Source organism: Staurois parvus, unplaced genomic scaffold (assembly GCF_062004578.1).
Source record: "Staurois parvus isolate SC_StPar_1 unplaced genomic scaffold, SC_StPar_1.0 ptg000032l, whole genome shotgun sequence".
Classification (NCBI taxonomy): domain Eukaryota; kingdom Metazoa; phylum Chordata; class Amphibia; order Anura; family Ranidae; genus Staurois; species Staurois parvus.
This window is the reverse complement of record NW_028317828.1, coordinates 828349-840861: the sequence shown is the minus strand read 5'-3', so window position 1 is coordinate 840861 and position 12513 is coordinate 828349. Positions and strand designations below refer to the sequence as shown.

The window sequence follows — 12513 nt, the reverse complement described above, 5'->3', positions numbered from 1 at the left end:
AAAAAAAAAAAACCAATACGTGTAAATTAATTGGTTTACGTGAAGGTTATAGCGTTTACAAATGGCGGTAAAGATACTGGAATTTTTTATTTTTTTTATACTAATAATGGCGGCGATCAGCGACTTATGGCAGTGATCAGTGACTTATCGCGGCGATCAGCGACTTATGGTGGGACTGCAGGACTGCGGCGGACATTCTGACACTGGGGGGGAACTGACTTGGGTTCACTGATATCCCCAGTGACTCCAATACAGTGATCAGTGCAAAAAAAAAACACTAATGTACTAATGGCACTGGGGAGGAAGGGGTTAACTTTTTTATTTACTGAAAGGGTTAACTGTGTGAGGGGAGTGTTTTACTAGGGGGCGGGGGTGTATACTGCACGGGGGACACCGCTGATCAGGAGAGATAAACTCTTCTCTCCAGCTCAGCATGTCAGGAGCTGACAGGGAACTGACAGAAAGCAGAGCTACTGCAGCCCTGCTCTCTGTCAGTGATTGCCGCTAATCGGTGGGACACAGCCGGTAACGACCGGCTTTGACCCGGCAACTGACATCTGCGGCCATGATCGGCGGGACAGGTAGGGCGGTGGCATGCCCCGCGCGCGCCCCCTACCTGTTTTGCAAACACACATTTTAAAACATGGTTTTGCCCAGCCGTGCTGCCCTGCCAACGTATTTCTACAGTGGCTGGGCGGCATGTGGTTAAAGCAGGTCATGTTTGGTATCCATTTACTCAGTGTAACATCAACTTTTATATTTTAGCAAACAATTGGGCAATATATTGTGTTTTTGAGCATTGAAATTGAAAAGTGTATTTTTTCCAAATCTGTTTTATTCTCAAGGGCCTCTGCTTTATATATAAATATATAATGTTTGGGGGTTCAAAGAAAATTTCTAGCAAAAAAACATTTTTTTTTCATGTAAACAAAAAAAGCATTCGTCTTCAAGTGGTTAGAAGAGTGGGTGGTGTGTGGCATAAGCTTCTAATGTTGACCCTAAAATGCCTGGATAGTAGAAACACCCCCCACCCAAATGACACTCCAAGGTATTTTGCTAAGGGGCATGATGAATATTTTGCAGGTCTTATTTGTTGCCACAAGTGGTGATCAAATACCACCAAAAGAAAGCTCTATTTGTGTGAAAAAAAAGTATCTTGTTTGGGTACAGCATTGCATGACCGCGCAATTACAGGTTAAAATAGCTCAGTGCCGAATAGCAAAAAATGGCCTGGTCATTAAAGGGGGTAAATCTTCTGGAGGAGTGGATAATCTTTTATACCAAAATACTTGGTGTTATATCAATCAGACAGGAGCAGAGACAGAAGAATAATCCAAGACAAACCAGAGGTCAGGGCAGGTAGCGATCAAGCGGAGGTCAGGAACAAGCTGGTTCGGTATCAGGAGACAATCACAGGAATCAGGGAACACGAGCAGGGATAAGACCATACGGCAATTGGACAACTACTGCAGCTAGTTTAAATAGCCCTTTTGTCGCCAGCATTAGTGACAGGCGCGCACCCGTATGCGCTAGTGCGCATGCGCATGCGTGCATGCCTATGTCCAAGTGCCTGCACATCTGTTCGGCCGGTCTACTACCACAAAAATGGCGGTACATCCTTCTGAAGCTGGGAGCTCAACTACAAAATCCATCAATATCATCTTCCATGGTCTATCAGGTACAGGCAGAGGTATGAGCAATCCCCTGGCTTTATTTCGGGTGCTTTTATTTTGGGTACAGATGCTGCATGCCTTTATATAGGCTTTACAGTCTTTTACCATATCTGGCCACCAGAATGTGCATTGCGCTAACTCTACTGTTTTGGAGATCCCGAAGTGACCCGCTAATGAGTGGTCATGCCAATACCCAAGGACAAGGGTCCGCATTTCTTTGGGTACCAAAACTTGTTCTCCTCTCCATAGAAGTCCATCCTTACTTTGTACTGCAACTCCGGGTGGGCTGGATGCTCCTGCTGATGCCTGCTGTAGTTGGGATAAAAGGCTGGTCTGTAGTAACAGAAAGTTCCCTGCTGGCAAAATGGTGTCTGGAATTGGGGTATCTTTTGGATCCTCGAACATGCGTGAAAGTGCATCGGGTTTGGTGTTCTTGGACCCAGGCCTATAAGTAATGTGCAAAGTAAATCTTGAAAAAAAAGTGCCCATCGGGCCTGACGTGGTTTAAGGCGTTTAGCAGTCGTCAGATACTCAAGATTCTTGTGGTCAGTGTAAATAAGAATTGGGTGTGTGGCTCCTTCTAGCAGGTATCTCCACTCTTCCAGGGCTACTTTAATTGCCAGAAGTTCCCAGTCCCCTACGTCGTAGTTCCTTTCAGCCGAAAAGAGTTTCCATGAAAAGAATGCTACTGGATGCATTCATTCTTTGAGTCCTTTCCGTTGGGAAAGAACTGCCCCAACTGAATTTTCTGATGCGTCTACCTCTAGGATATAAGGCAATGTGGAGTCTGGATGGCTCAAAATAGGGGCAGCTGTGAATAGTTCCTTCAGGGTTTCGAAGGCGGCCCGTGCTTCAGAGGTCCAGTGGAAACGGACCCCTAGTTTAGTGAGCTGGGTAATGGGTGAGATGAGGGCCGAGAAGTTCTTGATGAATTTTCGGTAAAAGTTGGCGAAGCCTAGAAACCATTGGATACCCTTTTTATCTGAGGGGACTGGCCAGTCCAGGATTGCTGAGACTTTCTGTGGATCCGTTTTGTTTCCAGCTGTGGAAATGATCAGTCCCAGAAATTGAATACTTTTTTGCTCGAAATTGCATTTCTCGGCCTTGGCGTATAGTAGTCCGTGCTGACGAAGTCATCTTAAGACATTTTTAACATGTCCTCGATGTATCTCCAAGGATGTGGAAAATATTAAGATTTCATTCAGATAGACTATAACAAAGATGTCAAGGTAATCTTTGAAAATGTAATTGATGAAGTGTTGGAAGGTAGCAGGTGCGTTGCATAATCCGAATGGCATGACCAAATATTCGAAGTGGCCAAATCGGGTACAAAAAGCATTCTTCCATTCGTCCCCTTCCCGGATACGGACCAAGTTATAGGCTCCTCTTAATTCTAGTTTTGTGAAAATGACTGCAAACTTGAGTCTCTAAAAGAGTTCAGGAATCAAGGGAAGGGGGTAAAGGTTTTTTACCGTAATTTTGTTTAATTCCCGGTAATCCACAGAAGGCCGTAAGGATCGGTCTTTCTTTTCCACAAAGTATATTCCCGCCCCTGCCGAAGATATAGAGGGACGAATGAATCCTTTTTGAAGGTTTTCCTCAATGTATTCCTTCAATACCCCTAATTCCCTTTCAGATATTCCCTTTCCCTTTCCAAATTTTGCTATAAAGTGTTGTCCCATAGCTCTACATTCAGCACCATGTGTGTGTTGCATTAGGAGTAGTGGGGATACACACACTGCCTCCACCAGCTAGCGTACTTCTGTTACCTCAATTCCAGTAACAGAATGAGATCCTGTTGGACACCTAACGTGGTTCTCATGCGTGTCCTGTGTTAACTCTTCCTTTTTCGTACGCTATGGTCAGACTGAGGGCCTCCGTAACACTGGTCTGTACTCAGTTGCCATGGGAGATGGATCACTAGAGAAGAAGCCAGATGTCGACCCCCCCTTGCTACTGGAGTATGCCTCACTTTACCCAGGTACCACACCTCGACTGGTTGCCTTGTGACTTCAGAGTGAACTTAGCAATGGTCTTTTTCTTCCTTAATTTGCTTGTCACTTGTAATAGAGGGTACTTCATACCCCTCTAGTGCTATTACAGTCCCAGGTCCCTTGCATAAACCAGCCCCATTATGCACCTCTTTAGCAGTGCAACACATAATAGAAAGTGCAACAGTTCCTTCCATAACCCTCACTAATTACTAGGTGGCCCAGGCATACCTTACTATTGATCATCCAGCATTACAATGTCAGTTGTTGGTGGCACAGTCTATAGATGGAGGCATAGTTCATAGCTGGTGGCATCCCGGGTTCTCGGTACTGTAACCAGCGTATACCCAGAGACTGACACAGGCCTCCATTTTGTTGAGAATCTCCATTTTCTCCCCTCATACTTTCTCCCCTCCCTCTCTGAGAGTCACAGCGACATTTGGCCAGTGTGTGTGTGTTAGGAGTGTCACAGGAGGCCAGGGCCCAGCAGAGGGCTAGGAGCTATAAAGTCTCTAAAGGAGCTGGGGCCTAGCTGTCCAAAGAACCTGTGCAATGTAACACCTCGTGTAAGATAAGGCAAGCTTTCCCAGGAGTTCAAAGAACATTCCCAGGAAACACAATCAGCTAAACACTTTTCAAAATCCATTTTTCCCCTATGTCTCATATCCTGGAATATGAGAGACTTACATAAAAACCAGACAAATTGTCAAATTGGCTAAGAGAAGACAAACAATTTGATGGGTCACTCGCCTTGTCTCAAATACATAGGAAAGCAGAATAGTAGATCTCGGGAACCATTCAGTGTATAATTTCATAATTCATATCTAATCAATCCTCAGACATGTCTGCATCATAATCTACCCGCGGGTGGAGTGTCACTTCTGCATAGGAAAAGTTATGAGCCAAAATATGAACTACACGAGATTTTGGTTCTAGTTTAGGGCTACGCCCAGACCTCCATGCCCTAAATGGGGTATTGGTCCTTGACTTCAGAGACACCCCCTGCTGGGGAACTACAAATTGGGCTGTCAGGCCTAAGAGAAGAAGTTGAAGACGTCTCCCATTTTAACATCAGTACCATGGGGAGACCCGTGCCCTTTCGTTCTGAAACTTGGATCTGCTAACCCAGGACTTTGGCAAGTACCTTAACCCTTTCAAATCTCTCTGATATCTCTTTGCTGTGCTGTTGGTCTCTGTATATTTATATATATATATTGGTTACATCTTTGTTCTGTAAATATTTTATTACACCCCCTTTTGACTTTCCAGTAATAAATCTTTCCTTCTGAAAGTGTTGAATTGTTTCTATAGCTCTTAATTGCAATTTACGAATTCCTGCCTCTAAAAGAAACGCTACTGTGTTTGTTTAACCCTTTGTATAACCGGTCTGCGGTGACTGTTTTATACAGACGATTATCTCAACCATTATAGTGTTATAGCTAATATCGCCGAGTTTCCCCTTTCTCTGTACAAAAAGGAGGTGGTGGCAGTGTGAAGGGTTAATTGCGTCATTAATCTGACCCAGTAACAATTGCATTCAGGCTGTTGGTGCATTGATTGTGGTCCAATTAGCTAGAAAATCATTGTGCAGGGTGCAGCTCAGTGTGGCATTGTTACGCATGTGACAGCGTGGTTTTAGATTGGCTAGTCCTTCAGTCGAGTTTGGTGAGAAGGGCTGGGGTCTGACGTTGCGCCCGTCACATATTGGTGACAGCGATCGTGGGATCGTCACACATTGGTGGCAGTTATCCCACGTCTGTCACAGGTACAAGTGGTGGATTAGCAGATCTCTCCTGGGAATGGGGACCACAGCACCGAAGGGGATCTCTTTCAAGCCCTAAGGGCTCAGCCTTCCCCCCATATATATATCACAGGTGGGCCAGCTGAAACCCAAAAAGCCTGTGCACTGGAAACAGAGGTTTAACCCTTTCCCAACCCAGCCTGGGCTGATACCTAAATAATTTATGCAGTTACTCAAGCTACTTACATACCTGCCACTGGCAGGGAACTCCTAGACTCCTCCTCAGCTCTGATGTGTCATATGACAGAGGCAGAAGTTTTCCTGCCTCTGTGCCTCACTGAATCTGAGGTCTGGTAGGTGGAGAGACATAGACCTTTTGTTTGGGGGAAGGAGGGGGTAGGAATTCCTGCCTGGGAGAGTTTCTTTTGGTGGGAGGATATGGAAAGGGGTATGGGCTTGCTTTTAGAGAAGGGGTGGGGGGATTGCTTAGGGAAGACGGCCACCGAAATGTGTTCTGCCTATAGGCTTCAACAAAATGGCCCTCACCCATTATAATCAACGAACAGTGTATATATGCACATCTTGTCAGCTGGGCTCTTTTCCTCTGATGAAGTCATGTGACCTGTGACATAACCAGTACAGTGAAGCCTGGGTGGCTTGGACTGGAAGTGATGCATATTTTTAAAACACATAGAAATACCACTGTTCATTCAGATTGCAAGTGTAGCACTACCCCCTCAGGGGACACTTAAGCTATGCACAGCCAGATAACGTGCATTTTCTCCACATCTCCACATGCAGAGAGTCTGTAAAACAGTCCTTGAGCTGGTTTTTTAGATGTTTTTATTAAGGGGTTAACAACTTGGATGAGGATCAGGATCTCAGAATACACTGATGCTACCACCTGCTGTTCTTGGACAGCTTCTGCTTCTCTTTGCACAGAGGGATCTGACCATGCATGACTTTGTAAAAAGCATTTACTGATCAGCCAAATCAGAAGGAAGGTGTACACTTCTGCCTTTATGACCTCATGATGTGGATCCTCACCGACCTGGACATGCTGAATGAACTTAAGGATTCTGACAAAGCACATATTCACCTGTAGATAGCACAGTGCGGCTCGCCTATGCGCAGTAAGCAACCGGCTGTGAAGCCGCAAGCATTCATAGCTGGCTGCCCACAGTTAGTATGCCGGGGACTGAAGCCCAGTGAAAATAGGTTGAGTACATCACTGGATCCTGGGACAGGTGAGTGTTTATTAAAAGTCAGCAACTACAGTTTTTGTTGCTGCTGACTTTATTTTTTTTATATATGACTGAAAAATCACTTTTAGAAGTAGCGTGTCTCCATTTGCTGGATCTGGTTATCTTACACCTTAACAAATTGCTGATTGTACCTATTAAGGATGTGCCACTGTTTAAGGATCCTGTTAACATATGGAAACCCTTTCCAAATCTTTATTTTTGCTATCAGGCTCTGTTATACAAAATGCTACAGCTGTATTGTAAATTTAGGAGGCATTAGGAGAATGAACTAAACCAATATCTAAGACACCAGCTGCTGTCTTTACTGGTCATTCAGTTATGCAGCACATACAGCCTATACGTGCAGCATTACACTTTTGTGTAAATGGGTTAGTGGAAATTGTTTAGCTTATTTCCCAAAGCAGCCTTTATGGCTCAATATGCAGAGAACTCTTTAGGTGAAATGTTGCTCTGCGAAACAGCAAAGGAAAAAAATACTGCACATGCCTTTTGATGGAGGATGTCTCTTTGGGGCTGCTTTAGACAACTTTAATAAGAATCTTACTGGCAGAAAGAATACTAATTTACCCCAGCAAAAGAAACTCCGGCTTAAGACCAGGAAAACAAACTGTTCCTACCACTAAAACCAAAAAGAGCTCCTTTCGTTTCACCCAGGGATCCAACTCCAAAGCCAGACCCAAGCCAGGGGTCCAATACAATCATAAACCTTGAGCCTCAAAACCTAAGAAGAGGTTTTAAGATTTTTATTCCAGCCTTTTTACTGTTCTAAAAGTAAAAGAGGACATTTATCTCATCTTACATCTGAAGGCTCTAAATGTTTTTATTCCATCCCAAACATGTTGCACATAATCCATCTGACTGTCAAAGTTTCCATTCAGTCAGGGAGACTTCTAGACTCTGTGCACATCAAGGATGCCTACATGCATACTTCCACCTTTCCAGCATCAAAATCAATTTGTGGAGCGCTTACAGAACTACCAACCTTCAGTTTGGCTTGTCTTCCATTACCTGAGTGTCCACCAAGGTATAAGCACATAAGCCTTACTGTCCTCCAAGGTATTCCCAGTGTGGATCCCTGTACAGTCTGCTACTAAGAGAAATGTCAACACAAATACTGAACAACAATATGCTCTGGACTGTCCAGACCGTAATAAAAAATGTTCATTGGGCCCTAAACCTTCAAAAACTAGCACTAGAGCTGATATCCCTTGGAGCATCTGGGCTCATTTTAAACAAAGCTCAGGCCAGAGTTTTTTCTTACACCAGAAAACCTTCTAAAGTTGTCAATACATTGGTCAGTTTTTTTGTTCAACCAGTGAGTTGATGGATAGAAATTGACCTTTTTCCCCTATCCACACATTTGATCCTTGCCAGTGTATTCTGTTCATTGTATTCTGACAGCAGGGAGACTCCCCCACCATCAGAATACACAGATACGGGCTGCAGCCTATTGCCTGTGGCCCCTGATCGAGTGAATATATACAGACAGGGCAATTGAACAGAAGTCGATGGGCCACAAATGGATCAAAATTTGGCCGGTCACTGCAGAAACGGCCATACATGGATTAAAATTTGGCCAATTTAGCAGGTACTGGCTGAATTTTGATCCATGTATGGGCAGGCTGGTTGTACAGAAGTTGATGTACCAGATGACTTTTGTACAACCCAAGTAATAACTAGTGTTGTGCTGTCCCTTTAAATACATTTTCATAAAGACCAATATAATGCAACACAAAAGCACATCACATAAATGGATACAGTGCTCAAACATATTGGGGTTGATTTACTAAAAGTGGAGTGTGCAAAATCTGGTACAGCTTTGCAAAGAAACCAATCACCTTGCAGGTTTTTTTGTCAAAGTGTAATTGAGCAAGCTGCTGTTAGAAGCTGATTGGCTACTATGAACTGCTGCAGTGACTAAATCAAGTCCACTGTAATACTGATATAGTTGTGATCCTAAGTGAGAAGTGCTTCTTCCTTCACCACAGCAATACACAAAGCTACATAATCCCTTATTGCCTCCTGGCCCTTTAAGGGGTTTCTGATGCCAGGAGGTGGGGCGGGGTTATGATAATGTGACCTTGGTGATTGGCTGTCACAGCTGTCACATGATCGGAAAGCTCCCAATCGAGGACTTTCTAATAGGCGCTGGTAACTGGGCACAGGTTTGTTTACATTTTGACATGCATATATGAAGCCTCTCGGCATCAAGGCCCATCTACAGAGAGGACACATATATGCGTACTGTTGGCGCAAAAGGAGTTAATAGTTGCATAGACCCAATAGTATCAGAGGTCTAAATGCGCTTGTTTATAATGGTGTAGAGCACATGGGATCCAGTTAAATCAAGCCAGGAAAAATGCGCTAAAGTAGAGGGAATAAGAAATTTCATAGTGTAAGTGTTCACCTTTTATTTAAAACAAAGAGGAGGTGCTTACAAAGAATTATGAAATAAAAAGGTGAGCGAGCATGATCACGTCACTGCGGAAGCTTCTCCTAGGTCATTTGCCACCTGGTCCCTTGTTTATGCATTCTCAAGGTTTTACCACGTGGATGTTTACACAACATTTGATACCAGTGCTAAGCATGAGGTTCTTCAGGCAGCATTTATTTCAATATGTTTATTAGTTTTTGAAATACTCAAGCAGTGCAAATGTGACAACAAATAGGTGTACAGACATCATACTGTCCAAAAACTTCCAAGAAGGCATATCCATAATAAGTTGCATATACAGACAGAGTCATCACAATATGACCATTAATTTGGATTATCTCTTCTTGGTGTAAAAGTATAGTTAGTAGTAGAATGCCATGTATAATCAAGCTGCCTATATTAAAAATTCTCAGACAATATATTTCTCTCACCAGGTCAAAACTGTAGGTAAGGTGTTATATTAATGGAAGCATGGTGTAATATACAGATAAGTTACTGAGAAATCGGAATTAAAATAACTAAAGCTGGCCATATACGGTATTATACAATATTCTTATTCAATTTCCTTTAGATTTTCCTTCAAATATGTAGTGCAATGGCCTGCATGTTCAGCCTAATTTTCTTGGAAACTGGTCAGAAAAGAAGAAAAAAGAATAGGAAAAAAGAGTAAATAGGGGAGGGGGGTTGATTGCAGTCAGGGTAATGTTTCCTGAGCTTCATTCATCCATAGAGAATTATTGTATCCTTGGTTGCTGAACTTGGCCATAATATTATGGAAGGTGCAAGTCAATTTGTTGTTGATCATGATCCAGTTGTATTTTTATTTGACATTTGTCCAGTTTTAGTGTTGACTGGTTCCAACAACGTGCTATAGCTATCCTGGCAACTAGAGGATATCAAGCATGTAGTCTTTTTAGGGAAACCACTATTGTTGACTAGCTGTGAAAATGTCCATATTTCAGTTCATGTCCAAAATGCAATTATATCAATTTGTTATTGAATATTACACTTATCCAATCTGAAAGAGAACAATTTCTGGAGTTCTGGCGATGTTCATACATGTTAGGGAACAAATTAAATTAAATACTTTAACACAGAACCTATTCATCTTTGGGCATCACCACCAAATATGTACCATTGCGCCTTCTTGGCCACAATGTCAGAAACACCAGGTAGAGGCCTGCGGGTTCATTTTAGCAATCCTAGATCGGACCATATACCATCTTAGTGGTGTTCTGTAATTGGAGTCTACCAGAGCAGTATTGATGGAAATTTTACAACGATTATTGGCCTCTTACCATTCTGGCAATTCCCATGAAACACAGGTTTATTCCTCAGTGTACCATATAGGAAATCTTACAATCTGGGTCAATCAAGTGACTGTATAAAACTGAAATATGGCCTTTCACTGGGTTTCTAGTTTTACAGGAACTTTAAAAAGCTTTCAATGATCAGGGCTAGACAATTTTTTTAAGCTTTCCCCCAATATAGGAAGTAATCTGATTATGTTGAACCAGTTTTCAGGGAGGCAGTTGCAGTTTAGTTATGTAGTATGCTAAAGAGTGCAATTTATCTCTAGATAAGAAGTCCCCTTCTTAACAACAAGTCCCTATTCTTCCACCATCAGAATAGATATGAGGAAAGTGCTGGAGAGAACTCTGGGTTATTTAATAGGGGAGATAAAGGCATGTGTGGTGACAGAGTTTCTTCCTTGTCCAATGTCTGTCCCATACAGCTAGCAAATAGGAAAGTGTAGAACATAACATGAGGGAGAAGAAGCCTATTAGGAATCCACATCATGGCTGCTATAGAGTTCAAAGAGCATGACAAAGCTTCCATATCAACCTATTGTAGTGTTGGGCCTTTACTTGTTGTAAGTGCTAATTGGGCTATATGTACTGCTTGATTCCCAATTCTCCCTTACTTTTAGAGGCGTAAACCACCAGTTTGTTGATCCTAGGGCATATATTTCCCCATATGAAACAAAGAACCTTTTGCTGAAATTTCAGCAGGTCTCACTTGTGTAATGCAATGGGGAGGTTTCTAAGACAAATATAGCAGTTTGGGAAGTATGTTCATCTTAACCAAGTAAATCTTACCAAACCAAGAAAGATTTACCAAACCAGACCACCTGTCTATGTGCCCCATTAGTTTTCTATACAAAGATGGGTAGTTCCCAGAGTAGAGAGTGTGTAGAAGGGGTCAAGTGAATCCCCAAATAGGGAATAAATTTAGAGGCCCATTAAAATTCAAAATTGTGTTGAAGCAGTTACTGTAGGTTCAGATAGATTTATATTTAAAGCAATGGATTTGTTCTTATTTACTGTTAGACCCAATAACTGCAAAAATAAAGCCAGGAGTTTGAGTAGATTAGGTAACGTTGTGTGAGGAGAGGTTATGTGCAGAGAAACGAATAGTGCACATTTGTGCTTGTAGCGTCCACAATGACTGCCTTTAATGTCAGGATGGGCTTTGTGGGCTTTGTGGGCTTTGTGTGACAACTGCCAATGGCTCCATTGCAACTGTAAATAAGAGGGGAAATAAAGGACAGCGCTGTCTCGTACCTCGTTGTATAGCTATTTGGTCAGATTTATAACCTTTAATTGAAACTTGTGCCGCATGAGTGTGGCATGCAGTATATGTAGAAAAGAGGGACCAAATCCCATGAATTCCAACACAGAGAACAAATAGTCCCAGGACAAGCTGTCAAATGTTTTGTGAAGGTCTAAGGACAATAACAGCTCCTCTAGTCAAAGGGGAGTCCCATTGTGAATGGACCACCAAAATAAGATTCAGTGAGCTACGTATTAGGTCTGACATTTGTTGATGTCTAATAAATCCTGATTGGTCTTTATGGATATATAGTTTGAAAAAGAGTCCAGTAGTAAAGCAAGCATTTTCTTAAGTATTTTAAGGATACAATTAATCAAAGAAATTGGTCTTTAATGTCATACTTCTGAAGGTTTTTTTTTTTGTGGTTTGGGACTCACATTAATATATGTCTTATTTTTGTCCTTCAATGCTTGTGTACCATCTCTCAATTGGTTAAGGTATAAGACTAGGTGGGGCATCAGTAAGTCCACAAATTTCATATAATAACACTTAGGAAGTCAGTTGGGTCTCAGGGATTTATTTGGTTTTAGTGTTTTAATGACCCTGGAAATTTCTTTGCATCAGTTCTGCATGTTGTGTAGAAAGAGTCAGGAGTCGCAATGTCTTGAAGAACTTCTGAACCAAATATGTAAAGTCTAACGAGAGTTATTGATAAAGTTTGTTGTAGTATATATTAAATTCTGAGAAAGAGTCCCATCACTAAGTTCAGGTTTTAGTAAAGCGTGAGTTTGAGTATAATGGCTAATTGGTTAGCACTTCTTCCTAGCAGCACTAGGGTTGTCAGTTCAAATCCCAA

The 12513-nt window shown here is 42.2% G+C and overlaps 1 protein-coding gene across 2 annotated transcripts in view; it reads left to right on the top strand.

Moving 5' to 3' along the window:
- Nucleotides 1-6445: 6445 nt before the first annotated feature.
- Nucleotides 6446-12513, top strand: part of LOC149470725 (leukocyte antigen CD37-like) — a 391182-nt gene continuing 385114 nt past the window's right edge. For both annotated transcript variants that reach the window (XM_089660914.1, XM_089660920.1), the window contains exon 1: nt 6446-6652. In XM_089660914.1, the coding sequence (XP_089517040.1) occupies nt 6532-6652 (121 nt within the window). In that variant the 5' untranslated portion in view covers nt 6446-6531. The remainder of the gene's footprint in view (nt 6653-12513) is intronic.